Raw genomic sequence first — 13,929 nt, forward strand, 5'->3', positions numbered from 1 at the left:
AAAACATGATAAGCCGCTATTATCAAATGTAAGGATTATCATCATTATAATATTCTTCAGAATTAGGTAAGCAGAGTGTATCTCTCTGTGTTGGGAATGTTGGACAAAGATATAGTCGGACACCATGCAATGAACTGAGGCAGATAAAGTGGGGATGAAGGATTTATAGCCTTTACATCCCCATTTTAACATGAAGTTGAGAATAGACCCTCAGGTCTCTGAGGTTAAATAGCAACGTGACACTGTTTGCTTTAGCGAGAATCCAAAAAAAACTACAAATGCAATTTTTCTTCCAAAAACTTTTTTTTAATCAATCATTGAAACATGTGGAAAAGTGCAGAGACCACAATACTCAATGTGACATTTTATTTGAACACTACAGGAGATCTAAAAGTTAGAATGAAAAGCATAGTCTCAGGATAACCAGTTCAAATAGATCAGATCTGAGCATTTGACCTCAAATATGCATAATACTCTTTCCTCGCAAGAGCAAAAGGCTGGAAAGTTGAATTAAGACCTAAGACAAAGGTACCATCTTTGATAAGACTACTGCTGAAAGAAATACTTGCAACAGCGTAACTCACATTCTTATGGTCATTTAAATGCAATTCAATATGAAAGATAACACCTTTTAAAACAATTTTTCTTTTATTTTCGTGTAGAAAAAAAATTCACAGTGTGAGACTCAAAGATGTGAGTTTTAGTCATTATAACTGGTAAATCAGTAAGATGTGCAACTATATTATATATGTATTGCACCAGTGGTTAGAATGAAGGCAATCAGCACAGAGAGAAAGAAAATTGAAAACTCATTGTAGGAAAAGATAGGCTCAAGGGTAATTTTAGATAATTAGTTTCTTATCTACCAGAGTGATGGCTACCTCGTTTATTATAATGAAATCTGCTTACTTCACAAGTCAACCTAATACAGAAATACAGAAAATGTGCTATTTTTGAAAAGCTACAATTCAATCCTCAAAATAAATCTTTAATGAATAATTACTCAGGTCCTATGATCTAATAAGAGACAAAGAGCAAACAGATGAGTGTTTCAGATTACAGGAGGATTCCCAGTTACAGCCTAACTCTTGCTGGTTTTAATAGTACTGCTTTACCACTTTGAAGAATACAAAGCTCATTTTGAGAAAGGTAGGGCATGAAATAGATTATATGCCAACCTGTTGAACCGCTTATTTTAAATAAAGTAATCTATGAATACATCTTTCAACTGCTCTTTTGAAAACAACCACAAACATCAGAATGCACCAACTGAAGTGTTCACAGGGGAAATAAAACTCTTAAATGCCCAGAACTGAACTATACAGAACCAAACATAAATAAGACTGTAATAAATAAACAGACAGCTTTCAAAGGCATAATTCTAAGCATATCACTCTAAATACTTTTTACATATCAGACATAAACATGCAAGCTGAAACAGCAACCTTCATTTCATTGAGTTCTACATTAAATAGTCACAGAATTTTTCCAGCTTAATGTTGACCTTGTAAGATATTAGAGAAAGAACTTCTAGTAGTCAACTAAATAGAAAATAGAAGTAATGATGACCTTATAATAATGGTTATGTTGATCGGGGCGGAAGAGGGGGAAGAATTTTAATACTTTGTTTTCATGCACCATCTTCACACAAACATAGGGTCAACTGAAACATCTTTGCAAATCACAAGAGACACAAGTAGCCTTCACACAACATTCAAATTCCTGCTTTGGATTCTGCCGAACTGGAACTGGCTACTACTTTGGACAAAAGTCAGAAATCAAAAGTCCAGTTCCTTTGTTTTTCCGAAAATACCTCAGGTTAAGTCACCAGTTGTATGGAGGAGCAGAAATGATTACTTTGCTGTTAGATCCTTTTCAAGCTTTCTTTTCTTTCATTAATTTACACATTCAAAGTGCGTGCTTAACTGTGAAAAAAAATTAACTCTCAAACTTTTACATATCTATAAATTGTAGAAACACCAGAGCTTCTTAAAAATATAATACACCATACCAAATATTATTCTAATATAATATATACAGGGTACCGAGCCCCCTCACCTTTTCTGAAAAAATGCTGCAATTTGCACATTCTTACATTGGAATATGGCATTCTTATATCTTTTCATCTCTGATGTCACAAGACCAATTTTTCCTTACAAACCACCCCTTGTGATCTGTTCACCTCATGTAAAACATTGTTCCTTTCAGTCCACTCAACCTGTTTGCTTTAAACTTTTTTTAAAAAATAAAGTGGATGTGTAAAAATATTTTCTTTTTATATATATTGTGCAAAAATACATGGATGATGAGAGGATGGATTACTGTAGTAAAGTATACATTACATCAGAGAATTTAGGTTTGTCTGTGGACGAGTGGCACTGATTAAATGTGCCTTCAGTCCACTTGGCATGTTTGTAATGTATATCTGGCCATTCGTTATTCTACATACAATTTCACTATGGTTTACTACTGTTTACAAAAACGTTTTAACATATTTGTTGAAAGCATGTTTGCAAGAGTAGGAAAAAATATCATTGGTGTAATTGGAAAATATATATGTATTCTGTAGGGATCCAGCAACAGAGTAATAAAATCATCACCCCACATTTTCTATCACAATTACCACTTCACAGGGACTTTTAATTATCCTTGTTCAATTCACTCAAAACATTTCATTTGCATGAGCTCTTAAACCTCTCCAGTTTTAACCTTTTGCTTAAGATTCTTACAGCAACATTGAAAAAAAACTCAAAACAAGGCTCTGGCATGAAAATATATATTTAGGAAACACTATGAAGAGGAAAAGAATTTATTATTCCATTGGTCTATCTCTCTGATCTACATAACAAAGTGGTATTCCATATTTGCATTATTAATTATTTATTTTAAATGGAGGAGGTTTTATATATTGTTCTAGGGAATTTTAGGAAGGCTCAGATCCTGAATAACCTACTTTGATAAGTCTGCTTCAGAGAATTATTATTTTAAACAAAAATCACATTTTTAAACAGCAGAATATTAATTCTACCCAATGCCAATTAAGACCTAAATCTCTCTCAACAATAATCAGTACTGGAAATTTACACAAAACACGTCCTTCATATATCAGGGACTATCATATGCGAATCACTGACAATGGCAATCTTTTCATTACATTTTTATAATGGGAAATGCCTTTACATAAATGATATACCAAAAAGGTTGCTAGTGTTAGCATTCAGCGTGTGGTAGAACCTATCATTCAATAGATAAAAGCAAAAAGCAGTACAAAAAGAGTCAACTGAATGTTTTCCCCTTTGTAAAACGAACAGGAGCACACATGATTTATTTTATGGGTAGTAATGAAGGGTGAGGTGGGCTGGGGGTAAAATATCTCGCTGCCCACATCAGAACACCATTGAAAGGCATCAGTGGCGCTGTGGCCAATACTTTTGCACTCCATACAGAAAGGAGTTACAGATTCAACACCCATAAATTCACTCCATCCTTTCATAATATGAGAATAAGAGCAATAGAAAAGAAAAGTGGGGGAGCAGGAGAGATGTGAATCAATGCAAGCGCCAGTCTTAAGAAGCAGAGCTGAGGAGCACGCTTGCTGAAAGGAACCAAAGCCACAACTTCACACTCTTATACAAAAATATTACGTGGCTCACAGCCATCCTCACAGTCTGATCTTATGAAAACATTGACAAGAATAAAATATCTCCTGTTGAACGGGGAATTTCTTTTCTTTAAAATGCAGTGCTGTTCAACAGAATACATTTTCTGAACTACCACCATTCCTGTACCCCATCTTTACAAAATAAAAGCAAATCAAAAATACATACAAACTGTACAAAAGTAGCAGAAACTGGTTCCGAATTACACTACTTTGGTTTTTCTCTGTTTAAAAACCATTTTTTACATATAGAGAGGTATTGAAATACAATTATTTTACAAATATGTTATATCTAAACCACCAGAATGCTTTAAAAAGATTTTAACCAGTTAACTATCAAAATGATGAAAAATACTTTGTAATCTACATAATAAAAGATATTAGACATCATCAGCAGGAAGCGAAGGGATGCTGATCTTTGCTCTGGTGAAAAACGCCATCTTCTCCCTGTAATTGGAAGAAAAAATATTTGTTTCACTTTTGCTTAGTTTTATTTTCAAAGTTCATAACGCAAAGTCTGAGTTGCAGGCAAGCTGTATAAATCATAGAAAATCTGATTTGATCACTAATCTACACTGCGCATACTTAATTCAATGCAGGTGGTAAGTGCACATGTGGTAGTCTGTTACTACAGCTGATAAGTGCACATGTGGTGATGGGTCAAGACTATGTTTCCCACGATTCAATGATTCTTGGCACATTGCCGCATGTGCACTTACCAGCAAGCACTGAATCACGGAATATGAAGTGCTTCTGCGCAAGCAGCGACAAATCTACATTTCCTGCAATTCAATGCAGCCAGCTAGTAAGTGTGCATGCGTCGACGGGTTAGGGCATCATTTCCCGCGATTCAATGTAGCCGATAAGTGCGGATGTAATGGAGGATAGGGGAGCTGCGTTACGAGTTAGGAGATGATTAATACGAGAAGTGCAAATAAATCTAAGTGGTTTTGATAGGAAACTGATGGGATTCGAGTGAATGTACGACTTAGGTGATTATATGATTTAGAAAGATAAGACTTGTGCGAGTTTTACCGTATATCATTTGCCACATGGAACAGGAGCTATCCCGAACCAGAAAGTAAAATGGCAGAAAATCAAGAAGAATGTTAGCCCGTTGTTTGAGCTTTTATTTTGACCATCGCTGCCACAGTCTCATCAGGAACTCTAAACCCTTTTCCATGTTAACAATATTTCCTGACCTGAATGATTGGACTTGCAGTGGCACCTTCTGGCTCTGCTCCCGCAATCTGCACACCTCCTTTGAGGCTTTCTTCATCAGCTTCTCTGCCTTCCACTCTTGCTTTTGTTCTTCTTTTGTTTGCTCGGCCTGGGTGCAAGATATTATTCACTGTGCTTTAAAGATAATCGCTCAAATACATGCACCATGCATGTCATGTCTGTCAACCCTTAACTGTTCAATACAGTTTCCCCAATCTGAAGTCAGGTTAGTTATTTCACAGCAGAAAATAAGAATACTCAATTTTAACTGTCGAAGAGCATATGGAGATGTCATCTTGATTGATATTGAGCAAAATCCGATTTAAAAAAAAAGACATTTTTGTCTCAAGCTCCAGACTTTCATTCACATGGTATAGTGAGCAAGAGAGCTGCACATAAGATGTGGGAGTGCATTGCCACCATTCTCCAGATTACAACCAGGACACACACAAACACACACTATTAACTATTTGAATAGTGACTTCACCAGTTGGAGGTGCAAAAGAGAAGGGAGTTTCCCAACAATCTTTCCCCTGCCCCATCAGATAATATTGGTCATCACTTCATGGTTGTTTGTAAGGCATTGCTGTGTGCAAATTAGCTGTGTTCGGTTCGCCTATAAATAGTCTCCACACTTTACAGTAAAAGTATAGAGACTGTACTTTATAAACCATGAAGCACTTTGAAATAATTCGATGACATGATAAGATTCTATATCAAATACAAATATTACTATTAAGGTGGAGGAAAGAAAACACAGACTAGAAGTTCCAACAGTACATTTTCTTTGCCTGAATATATCCATATCGATACCTGCTTTTCTGCTTGTTTCAGAAGCTTCTGGAATCTGTCATCTTCCAACACCCAAGAGGGTAGTTCTGTCTCTCCTTTAGCTTTCACCTCCTCGAGCCTGTTTTTCAGTTCCCTGAGCACATGGAGCTCATCATTCAGCCGACTTTGCCGAGTTAGTGATGCCTGGAGATCCAGCTCCAAGTCAAGAGAGGTGCGGAGAGGATGTTCTGGAGTTGCCCGTCTCACAAGTGGTTGGCAAAGGGCCTGTACACAACATCAGTAGAAAATGACAGGAATAAACAACAACAAAAAAATGCATTTAAATAGCGTCTTTCATGTCAGGAGTATGTTCCAAGGCTCTGAACAGTGAAGGGTTTGCACCCAAGCTGGAGGTTTGAGGCAAGATGGGTGGAGGGCAATGAAATATTTTACAAGGTTAAAAAACTGAAGGATTTCAAACAACTTCACAACTCCAGAGGGCTGAAATTCTCTTTTATTTTTTAAAAAAAGTGCAGAAAGCTAGGTTCCAAATTTAGCCTGATTTTAATAATTTTCCAAAATTCTGCATTACTTTGAAATTTACCATGATGGTATTAAGCCTAAGACAAGGAGAAATTTCAGTCCTCGAATACTCCAATTTATTGTTCAAGTAAGTTATGCGGCCTCTCCAGCTCTTCCCGTTGCTAGATCTTCATCGGGTTCATTGATCCCGAATCATTGCTGCTTCCCTCCCACACTGAATTTAAAGTCTATTCTCTATACCCACCAAAGTTACAACAAAACAACTTGGATATATATAGCGCCCTCCACGCCGAACGGCATCTCAGAGCGTTTCACAGTAATGGATCCCGGGGCCGAACCAGGGGGAGCGGGAGGAAGGTGACCAAAGGTGCAATCAAAAAGAAAGGTCTTCAGCCGAGAACTGAAAATAGGAAGAGAGGGGGGCGAGGCGAAGGGAGTGAGGAAGGGAGTTAGAGAGCCTCGGGGCGTAGTGGCTGAAGGCACGGCCGCCGATGGTGGAGCAGAGGATTCGGGGGACAAGGAGGAGGCCAGACTCGGTGGAGAGAAGGCACCACTGTTGTGAGGAGAGAGGTCAGAGAGATAGGGGGGGGTGCAGAGCAGTGGAGGGATTTGTAGCCAAGAGTGAGGATCTTGAAGTCAATCCTCTCTGGGACAGGCATCCAGTGCAGAATGGCAAGCACTGGTGTTATCGGAGCGGAGTTTGGTGCAGGTAAGAATGCAGGTAGCAGAATTCTGGATGACCTGCATTTTATGGATGGTAGTGGAGGGGAGACCGGTGAGGAGGGCGTTAGAGGCTTTCCATTAATAGAAGTAGTCTTTCCATTTCCTTCTTGTGTGTTTGGCCTCAATCAGCATTTATTACAATGAAGGCCAATAAGTGTGAAATGACGTTTAAAAATTTAGATTTCCCCTATTTAGCTGGTAATCCTATTCCTTGATTTTCCTTTATGTTGACACATAACATACCTCTACACTCATCTTATTCATTGTTTTCATAATTTCAAAACTCTTGGCTCATCCCTGTTCTCTTCTCCTGGGAGGAATGACAGACCTCCGTTAGGTCTGTCTTCATTGCTCAAAGATGCAAAATTTGAAACTCCCTTTTTTGTTTTCATGGAATTTTTTTCTACTGCCTCCTTCCTGCCTCTTTATTAGGGCAGTGACCAAAAGTGGACATAAAACTACTTTCAAATCTCTGTCTCTGTCTCAATAATGCTTTATAGATCTTTTGTATCACTCTTAGAGGAGTGAAAAATACAACATACAAAATGATGATTATCATTCAAACTGAAATTAAGAGTCAATCAGTACATAATTATCAACCGACCATGTGTGTCAAACCCACACCTGGTTCAGCACAATGGCTGGTCCTAAACCCTCCAGCCTCATATTTATGTCAATTGAATCTCTTTCCACGGGGTTAATATCAGCTTAATGCTAAACATTATGGGACCTAATATTACATTGGTTGGCAGATTTATCGAATGTAGTAGTCTGCATTCATTACACATAGGTAGAATTATACTTTAGTTACTGTATTTCTATCCATAATTTACTTTTATCCTTTCATTATTGCCCACACTGCACATGTAGAATTGTGGGCTGTGAAATGCAAGGATGTCACCAAAACAACATGGTGTTGTTTTGATGTTCCTTTCCTTCCCGATTCTCCCTCATTCCTCTGTTTCTACTTTTCACTTGGCACATTTGGCTGAGTCAGAGAGGGGAAACCACTCAAGTTCCAATGGGATTTTCATTATAAATACTTAGTAAGAAAATGAACAATTTTTATCACTTATAACAATTTTTTATAGTTTGTAATGAGATATCCCATTCTAAAGACACAATGAAAAGATGGCCAGTGTTGGCATTGAAGCTTGCTCAGCAAACACAACATAAGATGGTTCTCTTCTGCAGATGATTCCCTTCTGATGAACCTGGAATGTGCACATTCTCCTAGTAATTTGTAATACGCACCCTTTTAACTCGTAAACTTCGCCGTTCTGTGGCATTGCGCACAAAAGGAGACTTTTTGGCTAAAGTTGAACTGTCACTGTCACTTCGATTCAACTGTCGATACAGAAAAGGAACAAGTGGAAGCAGAAATGAAAAAACAGCTTACAGTTTTGATCCAAATATACAAAAAAACTGATCTAAAAATCAAAAATATTTATCAGATAGTTTATTTTCTTTTGTAACATACACGTGTGTGAGTCACCTCCAATAAGATGAAGAAGAATTTCTTACCCTACAAATGTACTGATTTCGTTCTCCTGGAGAAAAGGTTTGTGATCTTACAATCATGCTGTTCCTCACAAAACTCCTTTGCCTGCTGTTCAGGTTGGTTCTGTCCTTCGGCCTGACAGCCACACACTCTGGCACTGTTTCCTCTGTGTTCATTTCCTTGTCCACCTGCAGACATGGTGTGTGACACTTTAATCAGCTACTATTCAATGGGAACAAAAGGGACAGCTGGAAGAGCTTAGTAAAAGAGTAATGTCCCATTTACACTGGGACTTTCCTTCAGCATTGCATTGAAATAAAATAGAGCGCTGAGGCTTCTATGGATTTGTCCCATTTAAAGAATTACAGAAATTTACAACACAGAAGGAGGTCATTGGAGCCTGTTCTGGCTCTCCAAAAGAACCATCTATTAAAGCTCATTCTCCTGCCATTTTCCCCCACTCCCTTTTATACTTCTCCTTTACAGATATTTATTATTAGATATTTATCTAAATCTCTCTTAAAGGCTAATGTGGATTCTGTAGAGAAGAAATTTTGCAGTGCAGGATGACCTCTAAAGCAACATGGGAACAAGTTCACACATACAGAGTTAATTTCCAAGTTGGAAATCACATTATTTTCTTGCCTGGTTTATACATGACAATAATATGTAAAATGCTGAATGGATATATTGGTCGTCAGAACTGAGAGGCAGAGAGGATGCCCATTTCTGGGTGCAGTCCTGGCTGCCAAAGGCCACCTCATTTATACTCTGGTTCTACCTGCAGTCATCATGTTGAAATATAAACATGGCACGAGGAAGTCCACCTACCATTCTGTAAAATCCTAAACTTAAGGGGCCAATGAAAACCAACTCTAAGATAGCACTAATCCAGAAACTGCAACAAAGCAATAACACAGGAGACAGATATAGATCTGAAGAGCATAGAAACATAAAAGACCATTGCAATTCATACGGTCAATCTCAAACCCTTTGATGTGGGTTACTTTCAGCCCAATGTTCATGTTTCCAATAATTAGCATCAACTACAACAACAAATTACACTTGTATAGTGCCTGTCACATTGGAAAGACGCCCCAGGGCGCTAGTTTATACAGTGAGAAATGAATACACTAGTGAACATGTACATTATATACTGTCGCAAGAACTCCCAGTACCTGTGCTCCCTTCTACTGAAAGTCCTGATCTTTTATTACAGATACTAGATGAGTAAAAACTAAACATTCCTACCAGAGTTGGCAACACTGCATGAGTCTCTGCAACATCACTCCTCACTTCCTCAATCACATTTCTGGTTGCCTCTTGAAGTACAGTCAGTTCTGTAGTATATTGTTCCTCTTCTTCTGCCTCTTTGCCATGTTCATCTCCTTCTTCCAATGTCTCAGCATTGTCTTCCACCAGCATTTCCAACCTGCAATTGGCAATGCATCAAACACATCACAAAGCTCTTATAGATATCGGCTGCAGCTTATACAATGAAAACTGAATGCGCTGTTTAACATGAATAATGTCATAAGGGCTCCCAGTACCAGTCTTCGCCTTCTGTAGTGTCTCCTTCCTCTGTAGCCAGTTCCTGTTCTACTGCCTGCAGTTCAGCAGATGTCCTCTCCAAGAGTTCAGATACAGCATCCTGTTGGGAACACAAAGGAGAAAAGGGCTGACGCTAAGCAAACTGAGACAAAATACAGAGATGACTTTTTCCCCAATATAGTACTCAGTATTTGATCTGGTAGTTTGCTAAGAAGCTTCCGAGCTTCGCTTTATAATGGTGGGCTTTGAATGTTTCACTTTAAGCTTAAACACTTATCTAACTGTCTTTCATCAACCTTCCCCCATCAGCCAGCAGTAAAAGACACATTTTTTTTAATAAGCTTGTATTATAGTTATCTGTAAGACAAGCTCTAAATTTCACTCTCTTAATTTGTGCCATTCCATTTCTGCCATCTGCAATCTCTACATTCAGCTCAGCAACTATTAGCCAGTCCACACCCTGTGCTCAGCAGGCTCCAACCTGCTCCAGGACTCCCACCCGATCTGCCCTACCATCGGCGGCCAGGTTTTCAGCCTCTTTGCCCCCACTCTTTGGAACTCCATCCCACAATCCCGTCGCCTTGCTCCCACCCTTGCCTCCTTCAAAGCACGACTCAAGATCCTCCTTTTTGACCATGCCTTCAGCTGCCCTCCTACTCACTCTGCCCTCCCTCATCCCAACCCTGTCCCCCCATTCTAATCCCTGACTGTTCAGTGCCTTGGGACGTCCTACTGACGTGAAAGACGCTTTACAAATGTAATTTTGTTGTTGTTGTTGCAACAGGTTATCACCAAGACCAACAATCGTTACCTTATCTGAGTCACTGCAAGGCTGAGGTATGACTGAGGATTCCTCACTTTGCTCTCTGTTATTTGGGTTCTGAATGTTCAGGTTTTTGAAATGAAGCATATTGTACCAGCTAGTGGAGGTCTCGTCATAGCAAGAGACTTCTGCCAGACTAATTTGGGTTCCAGCCTTTAAAGAAGATAAGGAAATCAAAGCAATTTTTCTGACTGCACGAAATAGCAAACAACATTATATGTTCAATAATTTCAGTAAAATTCAAAAGTGTGCGAGTTTTTTGGGGAAAAGAGTGATGACACAGACCAAGTGAATCCAAACGCCCAGCACTTGCTATTGTCGTGTTCCCAAACAATTTATTAGTCTACCTCAATCAAAGTTACTATCAACCAAGCCCAAATTCTTTACATTTACCATTTGGTTGAGATTCTTCATAACACTTTACAGACCAGTGAAAAGCTAGGAGTTTGCTCTTGCCCTATAATCTCATGTTCTACGATTGCAGTTTTGAACATAGGACAACAGAAGGAGGCTATTCAGTCCATCAAGCCGGTTCCATCAGTTCAGTAGATCTTGCCAGATCTTTTAATCCTAATGTCCCACCCTTTCACCATATCCCTTAATACCAAGTATCCAAATATCTATCTCACTTTTCAACATCACTATTGATTCCACCTCTACAGCTTTCTGAGACAGAGCGTTCTACATCTTCACAAGCCTCTGTGTTAACAGATGCTTCCTGATCTCAGTTTTAACTATCTTTATTCTGATTTCATGGCTATGCCCTCTTGTAATGGATCCCTCCACCAAAGGGAAGAGTCGTTCACTATGTAATCTGTCAATTTGTTTTATTACTTTATATACCTCAATCAAATCACTTCTTAACCTCCTCTACTCTAAGGAATATAACCCAGTCTACCCAGGGTCTCATCATAGCTAAGAGTTCAACAACAGAAAGACACATCAGCAGTCATTTGGTAACTGTTACTTAATAAAAGGGATGTAAAGCCTCTATGCTCCCAATCTCTTGAACTCCCTGCTTCAATCCCTCTTTCTTGCCCCCTCCTCGCCCATCTTCAAATCACACTTGAAAAATTTCCTTTTCGATCATGCCTTTGGTCACCTCCCCTCTCTCTCCAGTTTTGTATCAAACCACACTTATGTTAAGTGCTCCAAGATGCTACTCGTATGAAGGGCACTATATAAATGTGTTATTGTTGTAAAGCTCCATTGTCACTCACCAGGCAATCCTCTGTCTGTGACTTCCCCACAGAGCAGACATCAACTCGTAATGTCTTTTGACGCAAAGCAGTTTGGGCGATGGCTACCCTGAATATCTCGCTGAAGACAAGACTCTCTGCAACACTTTGAACTTTTGTGCGGAACAGGCTGCTGGAGTTGCATGAACTTGGCAGCAGTGCAGCCCTGATATACCTGCAGGATCAAAAGACAAACTTTTATATAAGAACAATTGGCCAGCGAATTAGACCATTATGCCGGTCCCGACATTTAATAGCTATTTTTGACGCCAGCTTTTTTCAGTGAATAAGCTATCTTCTGCTCGTGAGATTCAAACTGCTATCCCTGGCCACTGATCGACAGTAAGCAGAGTGAGGCAGGGGAACCCACTAGGAAAGGTGGGTGGGTCAGAGTCTACACACGGACGCACAGAATTTAAAATATATTCTCTCAGTTTGGTTAGGTTTGAATTCTAGATACCTGGAGTCCAATAAGCCAGGGATTTACTGTTTTGTTACTTGCAACTAGTGGAACTATTGCTCAATGGTTAAGGAATCCTAGCCAGGAGAATGGTTACACTGCTCTCACACATTTCATAGTGAGTTGTATTGTTTATCAGAAAGTTGCCTAAATTTCCACGCTGAGGTTAGTGGTTTACTTCTTGATGGTGGTCCCTACAATTACTTGCTTAATGATTTGAGGAATACAAATTGTTTGAAAGTCACTTGCAAGGCATCCAGCAACCTTTTAAATAGGATGTAATGAACAAGAAAATGTATTCAAAATAACCACAGAAAATTTGTCCTATACGTCACCACATGGCCTGCTACAAATATTATTTTTTCACATTTAAAGAGAGAACCTAGTGTTGTGGGTGGTGGTGGAGGGAATTAGGGGAATGTCTGAACTGATTGAAGTCCCTTTCATCTCCTTTCATTGCTCGGTGTGGTGTATCCCTTTAAATGCGGATCTTGTAGGTCTCAGGAAAAAATACTTACACTTTAGAGCCATCTGGCACCAACAGGACAGTGGGATTCCGAAGCTGCATGACGATTATAATAAAATTTGCATTGATGGTATCGTACCTGTGATAAACAAAGTAAAGTTAAAACTTCCAATACAGAAACATGGCGCAACAACATATTCAACCATCGAGATTCTTTTCTCCAGGTCTCCTTTCAGTGCTTCTCGCCTTGCAAGCGAGACATCTGGGTTCAATTCCAGGCAGGCGAAACCTTGGGCAAGTTTCCTTACTCCACATGCCTAATAATAATCCGTCCAAAACAAAACAATAATAAATTGTTCATTTTCAATCCATGACTGTTTGTGGGACACTGCTGTGTGCAATTGGCTGCCGCATTTCGCCCACAAATATACAGTCAATTCACTTTACAGCATACTCTGTGAAGCGCTTTGAGACATCTAGAAGACATGAAAAGCGCTATATCAAATGCAAGGATTATTATTATTATTATTCTCATAGGACATCATGGATATTATCTACCCTTGAGTGTCCATTCATCATGTGATACTAGATAATGAGTGTCAGCAGATTATTTGTTTGTAATGGTAAGATTAATAATAATAAAATAATCCTTGCATTTGATACAATGCCTTATCACTTTGTTGAGAGGTCTCAAAGCGCTTCACAGGTTATACTGCAAAGTGGATGGACTACCTATTTTGTCCTGCAAACAGCAATGGAGTGGGTGACCCATTTTATTCTGAGGATTGTTGGCCAGAACACAGAGAGAATCTCTCTTCTATTTTTGAATAGACCCATGGGATTTTTAACATCCACCTGAACAGGCAGAGTGGACCTCGGTTTAACATCTCATCCAAAAGACAGCACCTCCGAAAATCTAACATTCCATGCATTGCATTGGAGTGTCACCTTAGACTATGTGAGTTCAAGTCCCA

At 39.0% G+C, this 13,929-nt stretch overlaps 1 protein-coding gene across 1 annotated transcript in view; it reads right to left on the reverse strand.

Moving 5' to 3' along the window:
* Positions 1–284: 284 nt before the first annotated feature.
* The window catches only part of LOC103187408 (protein WWC2), a 66,946-nt gene continuing 53,301 nt past the window's right edge, over positions 285–13,929 (reverse strand). The window contains exons 14-23 of the mRNA XM_007906896.2: positions 13,008–13,094; positions 12,012–12,204; positions 10,780–10,944; positions 9,968–10,068; positions 9,669–9,849; positions 8,441–8,605; positions 8,171–8,263; positions 5,693–5,935; positions 4,861–4,988; positions 285–4,105 (exon numbers count right to left, since the gene is read on the reverse strand). Coding sequence (XP_007905087.2) covers positions 4,039–4,105; positions 4,861–4,988; positions 5,693–5,935; positions 8,171–8,263; positions 8,441–8,605; positions 9,669–9,849; positions 9,968–10,068; positions 10,780–10,944; positions 12,012–12,204; positions 13,008–13,094 — 1,423 coding nt within the window. The 3' untranslated portion in view covers positions 285–4,038. The remainder of the gene's footprint in view (positions 4,106–4,860; positions 4,989–5,692; positions 5,936–8,170; positions 8,264–8,440; positions 8,606–9,668; positions 9,850–9,967; positions 10,069–10,779; positions 10,945–12,011; positions 12,205–13,007; positions 13,095–13,929) is intronic.

The sequence above is a fragment of the Callorhinchus milii genome, unplaced genomic scaffold, assembly GCF_018977255.1.
Source record: "Callorhinchus milii isolate IMCB2004 unplaced genomic scaffold, IMCB_Cmil_1.0 Scaffold1, whole genome shotgun sequence".
NCBI lineage: Eukaryota > Metazoa > Chordata > Chondrichthyes > Chimaeriformes > Callorhinchidae > Callorhinchus > Callorhinchus milii.